The sequence below is a fragment of the Micromys minutus genome, assembly GCF_963924665.1.
Source record: "Micromys minutus genome assembly, chromosome: 3".
In the NCBI taxonomy this organism is placed as follows: domain Eukaryota; kingdom Metazoa; phylum Chordata; class Mammalia; order Rodentia; family Muridae; genus Micromys; species Micromys minutus.
In genome coordinates, this window is record NC_137972.1 from 54,663,908 (window position 1) to 54,680,342 (window position 16,435).

The window sequence follows — 16,435 nt, forward strand, 5'->3', positions numbered from 1 at the left end:
ATCTTCAATGAAGATAGGCATGGTAGGTGGTACAAGCCTATAATCCTATAAACCTGAGAGGTTGAGGCAACTGGATTGTCATGAGTCTGAGGCTAGCCTGGGCAAAGTTAGTATAAAAAAGCTGAAGACTGAAAAGGTTGAGTATCATTTCCCTATATTGTAGAAACTAAAGATTTAAGAGAACTTGATAGGGAAAGGACAGCTGATAGTGGTTTAAATGTGAGACCAACAGGAATGGTGGGACAAAACAGCCAGACTGATAGTGCTCAGCCATTCACAGGGTCCAGCCTTGACTCTGTCCGTACCAAGTTCCAGTGAACCAGAGTAATCCAGGGCCTGTGATGAAGCCACAAGTGCAGCTCAACCACACCAGGCCATTTTGGCTCAGAGCCACCCGTGCCCCCGGTGGCAGCTGCTGGCCTGGACTTCAGCATTTTCTTGTGTGTAGGAGATTCTGCAGGCCATCTGAGATGAGATGCCTCGAGGGAAGGGTGGGAGCAGGTCTGAAGTCAGAGGGTCCTGTCCAGAGCTGGCTCCTGGTTCTTCTGGGCCTGGCTTCTTGAGCATGAAGAGGACATGGAGAATTCCAGGTAGCACCTCAGTAGTCCCGCAAATATAAAGAACAGCTCTGCATGAGAACTTTTTATTCAAGCCTTGTGTTTCTCACTCTCATACTGTTTATTTACATGGTTAAGTACTCAAAATATACCAGAGGACACTGGGGGCTGTCCCTCCCCTTATCACTCCATGTTGGGGACTATAGCAAAGCTTGTAGTTTCCAGCTCCCTGGCCCTCTCTTCTAAACTTTGCTTGTCATAGCTCAGCGTCTAATGTCTTATTCAATTTTCATGTTCATATAAGCAAGTATATATAAACATTATTCTCCTCATCTTTATTTTGTCTTGGAGTTGGAGTTGGGTCTAAGGCTTTACCCATGCTAAGCAAGTATCTGGCTGCTGAGCCACAGCCCAGTTCCTCAGCACCCTCATTTTTCAATACAGACTGTGGTGATGAGCTCTGACAGTGTCTGACACCTGCTGTTTCTCACTTGGCCCTAGGACGAACACATCATTATCTTCTATGTGGAAAGGGCTTAAAGTTCAGAGAGGACTTAGTTTGTCCAAGTTGCACAGCTAGGAAATGGTAGAGCCAGGAATCAAAGGCAGCGCTTCCTGGTGCCAGATGCCTCTCTTTCTGGCTGTACCCTATACAGCCTCACCCAGAGCAACCCTTGGACTGGCTGTGTGGCCCTGTTGGTCCACTCACTGTGCTGACTCCCACTCTGCTTCTCTATGGTTGAAACACATCTTTTACAGCAAAACAGGAAGAACAGTGGGTTTGAGCCCCAGCACACACAAAGGGCAGGCTCAGGGACTGGAGGTGGGGACACTGCTTGTTTTGTCTTCCTTCGTCTCCTGTCTTTGTCTTCCTACCATTTTCCAAAAGAGCTTTGTCCTGAGGCAGAGCCTTGGTCCCAGGGTCCCACATACACAGGCCCCGCTTGCTCCTCTAGAACCTGTGTGCCCTTTGCAGCACTGCTTAGATCAGCTGTGTGACCCTGGGCAAGGAATTAGCCTTTCTTCCTCCACTGCCTGTTGCATGGGATGTGGCTAAGATTAACTGTAAGCGTTGAGATACCATAGCTTCGCTTTCGTTGTTTTGTTTGTTTGTTGTTGCTTTTGCAGAACAGCCCTCTGGAGCCACAGCCTCAATTTCCTATTGGCTTTGTTTATACTTATGTATCATCTTTACATATTTATATTGTATTATATTAATTTATTTTATAATTATATATTTATACAATTTATATACATATGTAATATCCATAACTTATATTTATTATTCTTTTAGTCATAAGTTGAGATACTGCAGAGACATACTTGGCCCAGGGTTGGAAGGCACTATATTCCCTGGAGAAAGAGGACAGCTCCTTCCAAGGGGTCCTAAGCTGATGCCACTGCCATTGAGCTATCCCATCCTCTGTGCCTCCTGTGGCCACTCTTGCTTATTCAGACATGAATTGGTTAGTCTGCTGCCATGAGCCCCAAGCAGTCCCAGCTCTGCCAAGGAGGTACTTGTGGCTCTTAGGTTGCTAGGTACTGCTTGTACTGTGTGACTTTGGGTCTTTTTCAGGTGTTCTGGCCTGTCTGAGCCTCCATCCATTCAGCAGTAGGAGAGTCGGAGTTACCCTGGGTCTCGTGGGGGGAGTACTCACCTTAGAAGGCATGTCCGGGATGGTAGTGTTGGCTCTGCTTGTTCATTTTTCATCCTGTGGGCAGAAGGTCGATGGTCAGCCACACAACAAGGGCACCCAGGGAACAGCAGTGTAAATAGCTGACTGGCACAAAAAGAGAAAATGCAAGTAACAGAAAGTAGCCATTTTTCATGGCCTGTGGGATGTATGGGTGGCAGGCTAGTTAGCCAAGATGGCTCAGGCTCCTCTCAGTGTCCTCATAAGATAGAAAGACAACTCGGCAAGCCCAGCCCTTCTCCTGACTCTATGGTGTACTCAGTGTGAATTACTAGTAACCAGGGAAATAGTCTCTGAGGTGACACAGCTGGTGACTGGTACTTTGAGCAAACACTATATACTGGAGAGTACACATTGCCTTTCCAGCACTCCAGGGGGTCCAGCCCTTGATGTCTTTGCTGTTAAACATAAATTACAGTTGACTATGAAAATTTTAGAGACCAGAAGGGCCCGTGGGTTGTGTCACTTGGAAGATGTTGGCCATGGGAGCTGAGGAGCCCCTTAATGTATTCTGGGAAGTTCTTTCACCAGCCCAAGGCCCATGGGCTTGCAAGGCTCTGACATTTTTTTCTTAGCCAGCAGCAGGCCTGTTGTTAGATTCTAGCTCTACCAAACTGGTTTGAAACAATTAATTTGGCTTCCAAGGGCCTCGGTTTCTCCATAAACTGAAGAGTGGGTACTGAGAGCGTTTCAGAGACAGCATTAGGTTAAACCAGTTTATCTTGGCCAGCCGCACTTCTGGGGCCCAGAGTGCTACTCCTAGGCTTTGCCTGCAGGGGGCAGCAGGGGGCTGGAGCAGACCCAGTTCCTCCCTGCAGTGGATATGGGAGGTAGAGACCTCCCTTGCCCCAGCCCTGTCAGCCTCTTTCTCTTGCCTTGGACAGCTCTGACTGAGTCTTTAACCAGATGTGACTATGCCAATTCTTAAAGCACACACACAGGTGGTGTATGCTCAGATTTACAGAGCAGAGCGCTGACAGTATGACATTTAGGTCACAGGTGGGCTTCCACATGGGAAGTACAGACTCTATACCAGGGGACACACTAGAGGAGTCATTCTCCTTCCACTTCCCTCACCACCCTTCTGGCTGCGTTGAGACCAGGAAAGGCTTAGTTACCTTTATTGATTATATGCATAGGAACATTCCTGTATGCTCTGCAGCTAAGCTACCAAAGCATGCACATGGGCATGCGGTCCCCACTTCTCACAGGGGTGACCACTGTCCACGGTGCATACCCAAGCACACACACACCCCTTCTGTTCTCTCTCTGCCATGCAGTATATGGAACATCCAGCCTTGCACATGCCAAGCATGCTACACCTCTAGCCACACCTCCAGCCCTATCTCAATGTAGTGCTCATCAGCTTCCTCTTTGTTTAGCAAGGCTTCTCAAAGGTCAACCCCTAACAGGTATGGAAAGCATCTTTCTTTCTTTCTTTCTTTCTTAATTATTTATCTATTTTTACATATGTGAGTACACTGTTGCTATTTTCAGACACACCAGAAGAGGGCATCAGATCTTATTACAAATGGTCGTGAGCCAACATGTGGTTGCTGGGAATCAAACTCAGGACCTCTGGAACAGCAGTCAGTGCTCTTAACTGCTGAGCCATCTCTCCAGCCCTCATCTTTCTTTTTGAATGGTTGATAGCAGCCTTCTGTCAGCTGGATTCTCTCCACTTGCCCATCTCCAGCCTACACAAGATGGAGCAGGCTTCTGCAGCAGTGTCTGCTTCTGTTGGTTTTGTAATGTGTGAACATACACTTCGTGTTGAGGGCTGCCTGAGGAGAACTGTTAAACTGGATTTCCACAAAGATGGTCTTGGTTAGCTGCACTTGACTGTAGGGAACGTTCACCTGGGGATGAGCTGCATCCTGCTGCTGACTGCCACTCAGCATGCATGTTTGACTCACTTGCTTGAGGTGGGTTCCATCACTTACAAGTGTGTTTCTTAGGGAAAACTCACCTTCTGGGTGCCAAGGCCTCTGTGATCAAACCGGAAAATAAGCCCCATGTTGCAGAATTGCTTTCAGTAATATCTGAACTCAAAGAACTGGCTGACACCGAAACCTCCAGTCCTCTCAGCAGGCAAGCCTAAGCCTCCTGAGGGCAGGCCTGTATCTGCATCCTGAGAGGCAGGGGCCTGTCTTGGAGCAGGTGGAGATAATATGGGGGCAGCCAGCATGCATGATCAGTTTCAGGTTCATGCCAAATGTGCCTCCACCTTCCCAGGACCCCACCTCAGTCATCCCCAGCCAGTGGGCTGGGGTCACACTGGTCCAAGTCTTCCTCCCCACTGGGACAAAAGAAGGTGTTGTTTAAATCAATTATATAGAGAAGATTGCAGGGAGAATGTTAACCCACTTAAGTGTGGCTGGTGTCTCAGGAGCCCTTAATGGCATCCATTTGCCAGGCAGGCGCCCCAGCCCTTGTTATAAAGGAACACATCTATTCATTAAGCTGAGGCCGCCAGGCCCAGGCCTGGCACCACCCAGCCAGCTGCTCTCGGCCGTGAATTCAGTGCTGAGGAATAAACAGGCCTGTTCCGCAGTGGGAAACCCAAGTGGAATGGTCTGCAGGGCAAACCATTGCAGCACTCCAGATAGGTTTCTAGATTCCCTCTCTCTCTGCCTGCTCTAATAGGCAGGCAGGCCTTGTTTAGGTAGAGCTGGACGGAAAGAAATCCATGCCAACAGTGACCATGGTTTCAGTTTATTTTGTCTTGTTTATAAGCTTCGACCAGCGGGCTTCCTCTTTCATGTTGGGCCCTCCCAGCACAGTGCACACAGGACCAGCAGTGTTTGCTTCACCTGGCTTTTCTAGAATCTTCAGAGTACAGAAGGGTGAAGGAATCTCTCAGCAATATATATTGATCATCTACTATAGACCAGGAACAGAGGTGAATCAACAGTTTCAGAATGTCACTCTGGTGAAAGTGACCACTGGTAATCTAATGTAAGCAAGGTGATTGTGGACCAAGGTGAACTCATTCACTCTTCTGTTTTTGACACAGGATCTTGTTTTATAGCCCAAGCTGGCCCTGGACTTGTAGTAATCTTCTTCTGCCTTATGAACTTGATGGCTGGATGAACTTCAGAGGTCAGGGTGGGGAGAGACAGGATGGGGGTATGCTTAATGCTAAAGTACTACTGGAAGGTCTTCTGGCAGTCTGAGCATATGACCATATGGGTTCTGTCTTTAAGATCTCTTTTCACTCATTTCCCACCCACACCAAACCCATCCCTGGTCCCAGCTCACTGGAAATGCTCACACCTAGGTCTTCTGAGCGTTAGCTTGACTGAGGACCCACAGAAAACATGGAGATGTACTTAGTAGCTGGAAAGTGAAGGAGAAGGTAAGGGTGAGTTTCCAGGATGGCCTGGCAGGGTTGGCTTCCAGGTGCCCCTGTTCTTCTATGCTGCTCTCTATGAAGGGATGAAACAGGGTATTCTGGGAAAGGCAGCAGACTACATATGGGCAAAGCACCCCAGGCATGGAGTCGGGGAGTGGGGGGAGTTGCAACTTCTGAGTTGAGACTTTGAGGTGCAGATTGTTGTGCTGCAGAGGAGGAGGCTGGTGCTGATTAGGGATTGTCCATGCCCACAGTGCAGGGACAGAGTGGGAGGGTGAACTGTCTCTATATAGTAATCAACCCGAGGGAGGCAGTCCCCTGAAAGAGCTTCCAGAGCCTACCTATGGAGGCTCAATGGAACATTTAGCATGCACAGACTTGGGACACTAGCCCTGGGTTCAAATTTGTCACTCTGCTCTTAAGTCTACCAAACCCAGATCTCTTTCTTCTGGATCATGGTACACTTAGTCCAGGGCTGCATCTAATTAATACCTGGGGTCTAGCTTTATGGTCAAGATCATGCTTTGGAACCAGGAGGAGAGGTGGGAGGAAGGAAAGGGCCCAGACAACCTGTCCAAGATCCAAGAGCACACACTAAACTATTGGTGCTTTGGACTATACCAAAGCTGTTAGGCCCCAAACTATGAGCATCCCCACTGTGGGAAGAAAGGGTGTTTATTCACTTAGCATGCTGACTGCTTTTGAGTTCTTGCCCAGTGGGAAGAGGTAAGGGTGGAGGAAGGAAGGAGCTTTCAGACTCCAGGGGACACCCTTGTACTGGCCCTGGCTATGTACATTAGGGTCACTACTACCCTTCACAGGTACCTTTGTGCTGAAGATGCTATGGGCTTGAGAAACATGGGGTGCTGAGGGGGAGGGGGCTTAGGTCATCCCATACCTTCCCTGGAGACCTACTGTAGGTCTCTTCAACCTCTTTCCAAGGAGAAATAAGCTAGAACAAGAAGCTAAAGTGAGAAGTACTTTTGCTTGTTTTTTGAGGTTATGGATGCTAGAATCAAAATATGTGAGGCACCGTGTGTGTGTGTGTGTGTGTGTGTGTGTGTGTGTGTGTGTGTGTGTGTGTGTGTGTTGAACAGCTGGTAGCTGACAGGTAGTGGATGGTTACATTTCCTCCTCAAGCTGTTGGGCCGTGACTGGCCTTGAGCCATTTCCTTTGCCCTTGGACAAAGACTTATCATATAGCTGTACTTTGGAAGTCACAAGCCCCTGGGTTTCAGGACATCCAGTTCATCCAGCCAGGACAGCAGACTGCAGAGAAAGAGCCTCTGAGGTTCCGGTTCCCCTTATTCTCAAGTTCATCCAGTTTACCTTACTTAGGGAGAAAGGGAAAGGGAAAGGCCTCGTGTGTAGGTTTCTTCTGTGAAAACTAGCTCAAGTCCTGAAATGGGAAGATGGCCCCTGTTAGAAAGACCTTTGTCCTGGGGGACACACTGCCTGGCTCCCTAAGAAGTCGTACCCTAGACCTCTGGATCTGTTTCTGTTCTCTGTCTCCCTAGTTTGAGCGATTTATCTTTGTTTGGTTTTGAAACAGGGTCTCATTTCATGGCTCAGGCTGGTCTCAGATTCAAAGGTGTGGGCAATCTTCCTGCATTGATCTTCCAAGGGCTGGGACTGGCTGTAGTGATGGAGCCTGGCTCTGTATACCTTCTTCACTGTAGCCAGGTCACATGCTTGAGTTAGAATGCAGGATTTTAAAGCCATCCACGCTGGGTTATCTGCCCTACTGGCCAGGTCTCTGACTGTGCTACCAAGGCAATGTGATACTGGTGAGCAGTGTGGCCAAAAACCTATGTCAATGACAGTATGTCTAGTGCATGCCCACACAATCCTGGGTGTCTCACAGCTATCCATTTGTGCCTAAGTTTCCCTGTTCATACATGAGGGTTTGGGCTCAGGAAGGTCACCGAGCTTCCCCTTCCTCACGGAGCCTGGCTGTGATAGGAAGTTTCCAGCTGAGTGGTTGGTCACACGTTAATGATTAACAACAGGCAGGAAGGGGGCAGCTTGAGCCTATGAAGAAGTTCCAGGTGATCTTCCTGGACACCTGCAAGATACAGCCAGGTCAGAGCCTCACTGTAGTCCTAGAGATTAACTCAAGTGCCAGCTAGAATTGGGGTCTCTGTGGACCAGCTCTGGTGGGCTTAGAGACCTTCTTTGAGGTCATTCAGCATTACTCCAGTCCTTTGCAGATTGAGTTCTTTGCTGTACTAGGGTTTTACAAAGTAATAAACATGATTTCAATTTTCAAAATTTAAAACTGGGCTGGATAGATGGTTCAGTGTTAAGAGCCCATACTGTTCTTTCATAGGACCTGAGTTCATTTCCCAACATCCATGTCAGATGATACATAGCTTACCTTCAAGTTAAGCTTCAGGGGATCCAATGCCCTCTCCTGGTCTCTAGAAACACCTGCACTCATATGTACATAGCAACAGACAGACAGACAGACACACACACACCTAAAATAATTAAAATAAATATTAATGTTTTTGAAAACTGTCAGAGGTCTCTTCCTCTTTCCCACCACTGTCTTTGCCAGGCTTGAGGTGCAGAGAAGCAGGACTCTCTGGGACCCCCAGGTTCCCTTCCCATGGCAGACTCTTCCTTTTGTCTCTTGTAAACAAAGATCTGGGAGGGCTGTGGTGTGTCTCAGCGGCAGAGTGCTTTCCTCGCATGTCCCAAGCTCTGGGTTCATTCCCAGCATAGCAGAAAGCAAGCACACAATCTCAGTGTCATGTGACTTCAGAGCTGTGGAAGCATGTTCGTGTTCCCATCTGAATGAACACAGCATGTTTTATGGCCTTTGTCCTATAATGCTACATATATCTTTCAGTGTCCCCTCCACTACCATCTCTGTCAGAGCATTGCAAAACCATGGCCACTGTCTGTTCAGGTGGGCTCAGGCAGAATTGCAAGATTAATTTCTGAGAATGAGGATTAGGCTCTCACGTGCACAGACTACCTGATCCAGCCTGTTGATTTCATTGCTATCGTCCATCACAGGGTTTGCATTCTACTTTGGCAGTTCCTGCCCAGGTACAAGGTATGGCTGGTTGGGTGGGTGGACAGAGTTTACTAAGTGACTAGGGCCACTGTGAGTCTCCTGGTGGAGATTTGAGATCCTTTTGGGAAGGGCTGAATAACTTTACAGGAGACATGTCTCCCTTGCAGCTGTTTAGCTAGTCAGTGCAAGACCTGAATGAACAAGCATGCCTCCCTTCTAATAAAACTTTATTAAGACAAAAGGACACAGCATGCTGAAGCTAGGTCTCAGGCAAACCTTTTAACATATGTAGCTGCTAGGTACCTTGGGATCCAGGTTCCCCTGAGTAGGCATGGGGATGGCTGCAGGGTGGATAGGGCCAGCCCTCCCTCTCATCTATGACATAGCTTACTCACATTAGGAGGAGGTTCAGTAGAGTAACTGGAGTCAAAGAGGGAGGTTCTGATTTGAACTAGGGGGTAGCCTGATGGCTGTCTCGGAGAAAAGGAATGGAATTTGAACCCCAAAGTCTCAGTCATGAGCCAGGCAGAACAAGGGTTAGGACTGAGTAAAGCTTAGCAGTAAGAAGCTTATGATTGCTTACTGTTGGCAAGGCAGGCAGAGGGGGAATGGGGACAGCACTGGAGAGATGGCCTATAGCCAGGCCACATGAGCCTTAGCCAACTGTAGGGAGGAGCTGGACTTCATCCTGACAGCTTGGGATATCACATGTCTGGCCAAGGAGAGCAGGGAGACCATCAGAAGCCAAGAGGGTGGTAATGCGTCGGGATTGTGGTATGTGAAACAGGCTAAAGCAATCAGCTCAGGACTAAAACCCAGGCCCAAACTGTGGAACTAAACATTTTCATGACTTTGTTGTTTCCTGCATTCCTTAAAGAAGCTCCTTCTTATTTCTCAAGGATGGGGCATCCAAAATGTCTCATCATTATCACCTTTCTAGGAGCAATAACACCGTGTTAGGGGATACTTGTTACCACAGGGTCTCCTTATTGAGGCCTCACGAGGACAGAGTGCATGCTTCTTAATGCTGGGTAAATTAAGGAGTATATTGAATTATTTGGGGTAGAGATGTCTGATGAGCTAACACTTTGAAGAAACTGAGACCCTGAAGACCAATAAATTTGCTTAAATGGCAGAAGTAAGGACTGATTCTGTCTGGGCTAGTCATTTCTGCAGAAAAGTTGGTGTTCCCTGAGTCTCCCAGTCACCCATCATTTGCTATGAGGATGAAGCCAGAGGATAGAGCTTAGTTTCCAGGGAGTCACCCCACCACATGCTCACAGGAAAGCTCACTCCATCCAAATCCCAGCCTGAACTTTGTTGCCCGGATCAGCCTGGCCGCCTGCTTGCCCCGGCCCTTTGAGAAGTGCCTGGAATTCCTGGTGGGTCTGAATGGTGAGTCTGTAGCATGCTTCCACAAAGTTCCTGAAGTTGGGGCCTGGGATCCTCTTGATTCTATGTAGTATCACCTTATGATTAGAGGGCAGTTGGGAGTTTTCTTCTGGCCTCTCCACATGTAGCTACTGCAGTCTGGTCTCCTGATACCTTCTTCCTTTACCCTAGCCAAGCAAATGCATTGTGTCTGTGCATGGGAACATTTGTAGCCTTTGGAAGTGAATAAGAAATGGTATTACTTCAGACTTTCATTCCGAGTGGCTACTGGTGCCAAGCATCCTTCAGGGTCATCCACTGGCCATTGAATATATATTCTTTGTAGAAATGTTCATTCTCATCCTTTGCCTTTTGTTGAAAATTGGCCTTCTAACTGATGAGCAAGTGTTCTTTATGGGAGACAGACCCTAGAGTATTGTTGGATCTGATATGCAAGTATTTCTTTCCACTCTGGAGTCTCTGGATTTTTGTTGTTTGTTTGTTTGTTGGATCTAGGTCTCACTGCATAGGCTGGTCTTGAACTCAGGATCCTCCTGACTCAGTCTTCTAGGATCTGGAATTACACAGACCTGTTCCACCATGAGCAGCCTGTGTGTTTTTTTAACATTGTCAATAGATGGGTACAAGATGCCCCTATGTTAGTGACTCCTGCAGTTTCCCCACTCCCTCAGGAAATGGTCTAAGAGGTGGTATGTTCAGGCTGGGTGTCTTCTGTGTATGTGAGCATTCCACCGGTGTGGGTAAGGGGCACATTGCTTGCCTTATGTGTTACAAACAGGTCAAACATACAAGAAATCAGCAAGCTTGGAGAGGGCTAGAAGAAGGCAAGGAAGGACCCTCAGCTTCAGTCTCATCAGTGAATGGAGTAACAGTTTACAGTGTTGCCCACTGGTCCCATTAGCAGTAAAGAACTCTACGAAGCTGATCATATTGCCTCTAGCATGTCCCTGGCCATAAAGGGTGTGTGTGAATATGTTTCGAGAGAAACAAATCTCTTTTCACCAGATTTGGACTAGGTGAGCCAGAACCCTGGACTTCGTTGCTCTGCTGTTTGGGGGTGCAAAGTTGTGTACACTGAAGCCAGTCTGGATTGGCGCACATTGTGGTTTTCAGCGCGTGCTACCTGTTGCGCTTATAAGTGGGGAAGACATCCAGTACAGCACTCTCAGTACAGCAAACCTGAGATTCTGGGATTCTGGGATTCTGCTGTTATGGGAACAAGAGCAGAATCTACACTCCTCCCGGAACTCACGGCTCTGGCCCCGCCCCCACAAGAGCCCCACCTCCGCCCCTATGGCCCCGCCCCCTCCCGACCACATTCCTCGGGCCAGACTTGAGCAACGCCTGGCGGGCGGCGGCTAAAGGGTCGCGCCGGACGGGTGATTGGACCCACGGGCCTAGAGCTGCGTGAACCTGCAGGCGCAGAGCCGGAGGGACCGGTGAAGGCGCGTAGCAGGCGGACGTCCCGGATCGGTCTCAGGGTCCGGCGGCCGCAGGGGGAGTCCCGGGCACGCGGCTCGGCCTGGGTCGTCCCCGGGCGCCGGCCCGGGCCGCACTCGCAGCGGTCGTCATGTGGTGCCTGCACTGCAACTCAGAGAGGACCCAGTCCCTGCTGGAGTTAGAGCTTGACAGCGGGTAAGGCCAGGCCAGGCGAGGGCGGAGGCCAACGGGAGGAGGTGGGCCCTAGCCGCGGTGGGATTGCCAGCGGTGGAGCTCTTGCAAGTGGGTGCCAGAAGGGGGCTGCGGGGATGGGTGTAACTGTCGGAGCAGGACGCTTAGCCTTCCTGCCAGAAGCCGGTTTCTGTGAGGATGTGTAAAGAGAAAAAGCTGGTTGTAGGGACAGGACTTTTGTGGGAACGAGTGGGAAACTAGATTCGGTGTATTTGTAAAGGGCAAGACAGCCAGTGGCCAGGAGTCTGTCAGGAAGGCTACTCAGTTCTGCCTGTGTCTTGTGTATGATTTCAGTGCACAGGCTGCTTAGGGGCCTCTCCTACAAGTCTTGTTGTTGGGAACCCTGGCTCTGTCTACATTTATATATCTACTCTTTCAGGGAGACTCCAGCAAGGGTGTGTGTATGTGTGTGTATTAGATACCCCACACTTAGAAGGCCACCTGGGCCAGTGCTAGGGTACCTGGAATTTCTGTGGCTGCTGTTTTTGACCAAGTACAGATGGGAATGGGCTTCTGGCTGGGAGGGTGGGTGTTGTTTACATGCTTGAGTAAAGCTTATGCCTGGTCCAGGAAAGAGTCTGATGGCTCAGAGAAGTCGGCCTGTCTAGTTTTTAGGAAGGCTGTCTGAGTACCCTAGGCCTGAGTTTATGGTGAGAGGGAGACTGTGTGTGTATGTGCTAGGAATACTGATTTCCTCTTGCTCGGCAGCACAGCTGCCCCGAGCTGTCTGCAGCCCCCTCCATGAGCAGGGGTGTGAGGCAGAGGAGATTTGTTGACAAGTGGACTGGGCCTCTCTGGAGGAAACCCGCCTAGAGCCTTTTAATCTTTTATGTAAAAGTTTCCCAAAAGCCTGCCTAGAAGTTGTGATGAGAGCATGAGTGTGTTTTGCAGTACCTCAAGCCTGGAGTCCTGAAGCTTATGTGGACTGTGGGGAGAGAGCCCATTTCCTAAACCCAGTACTCCGACATCTGAGGCTAAAGCCAGGCAAGATGCAGCTGCAGCACCATCTGTCTTGAATTGCTGGCTTCACTTGGGATTGGGGTTCCCCATTAGATCCCACAGGTGCTCAACACCCTTCACACTTCCTCAGCTGTCCCATCTACTAGTGTTTGCATTCTTGTCCTGTGGTACCAACACCCTCATGTTGCAAGAGAGCAAAGAGTGTGTACTTTTAGTCTCCTCAGTACTAAGGTTCTGTGCTTTATCCAGCGCCTTGTATATGTAGACTAGCTCTACCCTAGAGATCAGGGAGGAGCCCAGCAGTGAACACAGCTCAGAATTATGCTTTTAGTCTCCATGCAGTCTAGGGGTGACCATGGTCACAACATGACCACAAGAAATTGGTCAGCAGTTTCTGACAACACCTCTTCTCCCCTGGAGCTGAAGGGGATAAGGGGTTTTCTTTTCCTCTCCGTTAGAACCTCCTCCAGATGTTACCACTTTAGCTGGTGTGTTCATGGATGCTGCCATTGTATTTCTGCCCCTCTTCCAGCTGCAGGGATCCTGCCTAGACCCCGGCTCTGGGTTACTGCTTGTTAGCTGCTCTGTAGCCACAGTGGTGCCAGGTGTCCTGGAGACCAAGGAGCCCTGCTCAGGTGCAGCCCATCAGCCACAGAGCAAATAGACATCACCACCACCACACCTCTGCCCCCCCTCCCCACATACACATACACACACACAAAATGTGGTTTCTAAGGAAGTCTAAAAAAGGTTGGAGAGACAAGTGGATGCTGCAGAGGCTGAGCCAGGTGCTCCTTTGAATACATCCTTCCTGGGACTGTATTGCATCTTACCTAACATCCTTTCACCCATTCCCTAAACTGAGATGGGAGCCAGCATGCTCCAGAGACTTAATCCAGTCTCTGTCACCACAGAGCCACTGCTTGGCATGCACCGGCTTCTTGAATAGCATGGGCCATCTGATGCCTCAGTGTTTTCCCACATTACAGCAACACAGGATTATTTACCTTTCTTTGCTAGAAGAACACAAGCAAAAACAGAGCCCAGTGGACATACCTGGACCACAGCAGCCCAAGAGGCTCAGGCCCAGATGTTGGGATGGAGGCTAGGCCTCTGGAGGCCCCTGCCAGCACTTCAGCTTTTTGTTCAAGGGAAGTCGGACTATGAACTAGCTGTGCTAATATTTACACAGCTTTGGCTTAAAACACAGACAAGACTGACAGCTGCATGGCTGAATAGCCTGATGACTGGGCAGATGGGTGTTTGTGAAGGGGATTGGACAGGCCCTCGGTGTGTGTGGGTGCGAGAGCTCATGTGTGCGTGCATGTGCACATGAATGTGAATGTGTGCATGCACATGTTTAGCCACATTTACCTGGCTACATTCTGCATGTGGAATCATGGTTTGCTAGAGTATCAGGAGTTCAAAGCAGCTCAGAGCGTCAGGTAGATGGCCCAGGGAGACAAATTCTTTCAAAGCACAGCTCACTTTTTGAGTTAATTCAAGTTACTACAGTCCTCTGGGCCTCAGTTTCCTTTTAATGATAGGGCATGACAGTATTGCCTGGCAGGGGCTTTGAGGATGTGGGTGGCCTTACGTGGCTGGCCAGCCCTGGAGCCTCCAGTCTGCTGTCCAGTTTGTCCAAGTCAGCACTGAGCACTTCCCAGCTGCCAGTGACCCGCTGTGTTTTCTTCCTTCCTCTTTTGTAAATTTCCTTTGAATGATGATGACGTGTGAAATGTCCGCCCAGTAAGCCCAGAGGCAAAGCAACCACCAAGCTCTAGTGGGCTGGGACTATGCCACAGCTGTAGGCCTGGGAGAGGTGTTGTCTGGGGAAAGGAGGCTCAAGGCTGTTGAGTGAGATTTACCCTGAGTCCTCAAAAGCAGATTCTAATGACTTTAAAGGCCATTAAGGCTCTTCAAGAATTAATTGCTGTGGCCTTAGAGGATCTGGCTGATCCACTGCGGGAGTGCTGCAGAAAGAAAATTGATGGCAATTATGGGGAGAATATGGCACAGTGCCAGCTGGGCCTGTCCCAACTCTGGCTTTGATAGTGGTACCCTTACTGAGTGATCCACAGCGCCTGGCCCCGTTATTAGACTGACCACTGCATCCAGGAAATACAGTGTGAACAGGGATGGCATGCTCTCCTGACCTGGAAGAGGTTGACCCAAGATGTACTCAGCCCCAGACTTGCCTGTTTCTTCACTCCCATAACATTTACTGAGCACCTCTTTGGCCAGACCTTGAGGTGATAGAGGAACCACAGTTACTCTGTATGTCACTTTGGTCCTTCCAGTTGAGCAGTATTAGGTATGTTGCCTCCCCTCTCTGAGCCTTGATGTCATGAAATGACACTACAGCTGTGAGTGGGGGTGGGGTGGGGTGAGCAGCTCTGCCCACAGAAGCCCAGTGAGTGGTTGCTCCTGTCACTGTCCAGCTTATTCCTTCCACAACAAGATTGCTGGATTCAAATGGTCCCTACCATCTTCTCTTCTTCTAGGTTGAAGACTGGCTTGTGGACCCTACATGGGACCACTCTAAGAGTTTGTCTATATTCTTTGTACAAGGCCACAGCTTCTCTGCTCAGCATGGAAGTGGCTTCCTTCTCATTTTATTCTCTTGGCCCAAGGTCTCTGGACACAGTGACAGCTCAGTTTGAACTGAAGGCACTCTGCAGAGCTTTCATGAGACTGCTTACAAAACTGGGAGTCTCACTGAATTTGCTTTTCCTTTCTATTCAAAGGTCAGCACAGGAATAGCCTCATAGCTGTGAACAGCAGTGGTGTGTGTGTGTGTGTGTGTGTGTGTGTGTGTGTGTGTGTGTTTTCAATTAAGAGTACAGGCTTATATCCCTCATTTTAGGTATTAGGAGGAAGCAGTATAGAGTCCCCAGCCAGGGAGGGCTGAGCTGGGATTTGCACCCTGACTGTATGGCTTTTGGGCATGTGTGCTCCACAGCCAGGATCTATTTCCTCTGGGGTAACTCATGTCTAGCAAAAATGTTACTAGTGTAAATAGATCTGGTATTCCCTGTTGTCTAGATTTCCAAAATTTTCCCAAGTGCCCCAGCTTGACTCCTGGTCAGTCAGGAGTGCTGGGCTCTCCTGGTGTTTCTTTCCCCACAGACTACAAGAATCACTTCTCTGAACTCTACCAGGGGTGTGTGGGTAGCCCTTAAAAACAAAACAAAAACAAAACCAAACCTTCAGTGCTGTGTGGGGTCCCAGCTCCAGCTCTGTATGGTCTGGGGTACCAGGGACAACAGTTGACTATTCCCTGATTCAATGAGGGACCAATGCAGGCTTCCACATGGTGAGGAAACCATGGCTTCTGACAGGAAAGGACAGATGGCTGTGGGCAGTGAACTTAATCCCCCGGAGGGGAGGAGGATGGTTAATAACTGGAAGATTGGGAAGAGGCCCCAGCTGGGAGCAGCCTGTCAGGCACACAGACAGAAAGGGTTCCCCCAAATTGCCTGCTGCCCAGGCTGGGTTGGATCCTGTCAGCAACTTGAATGCATTCTCCCAGAGACCCTCTTTTTTAAAAAAGTGCCTGGTACTTTTGTTTCTCTTTTGACTGGAAGCTAGGTGATGTGGGCATTCAGATGTAGGCAGAGCATTTGGACTAGAGCTTGTGGTTCCGCTAAACCTTTACTAGGCAATGATCGTAATTGTCACTTATTCTGATGGGTTTTGTTGTTGTTGTTTCTGTGTTTATTAATACACTTTGAAGGATCAGCTCTCCCTCAAGAGGAGGCTACCTAGAAAGGCCTGGCCC

At 49.1% G+C, this 16,435-nt stretch overlaps 1 protein-coding gene across 8 annotated transcripts in view; it reads left to right on the forward strand.

Annotated features, from left to right (window-relative positions):
* The window catches only part of IQSEC1 (IQ motif and Sec7 domain ArfGEF 1), a 117,125-nt gene that overhangs the window by 52,391 nt on the left and 48,299 nt on the right, over nucleotides 1-16,435 (forward strand). For 2 of the 8 annotated variants that reach the window (XM_080914995.1, XM_080914998.1), the window contains exon 1: nucleotides 11,362-11,658. The exons of the other annotated variants lie outside the window; for them this stretch is intronic. In XM_080914995.1, coding sequence (XP_080771121.1) covers nucleotides 11,594-11,658 — 65 coding nt within the window. In that variant the 5' untranslated portion in view covers nucleotides 11,362-11,593. Of the gene's footprint in view, nucleotides 1-11,361; nucleotides 11,659-16,435 lie in introns of those variants that run through there. 8 annotated transcript variants of the gene reach the window in all.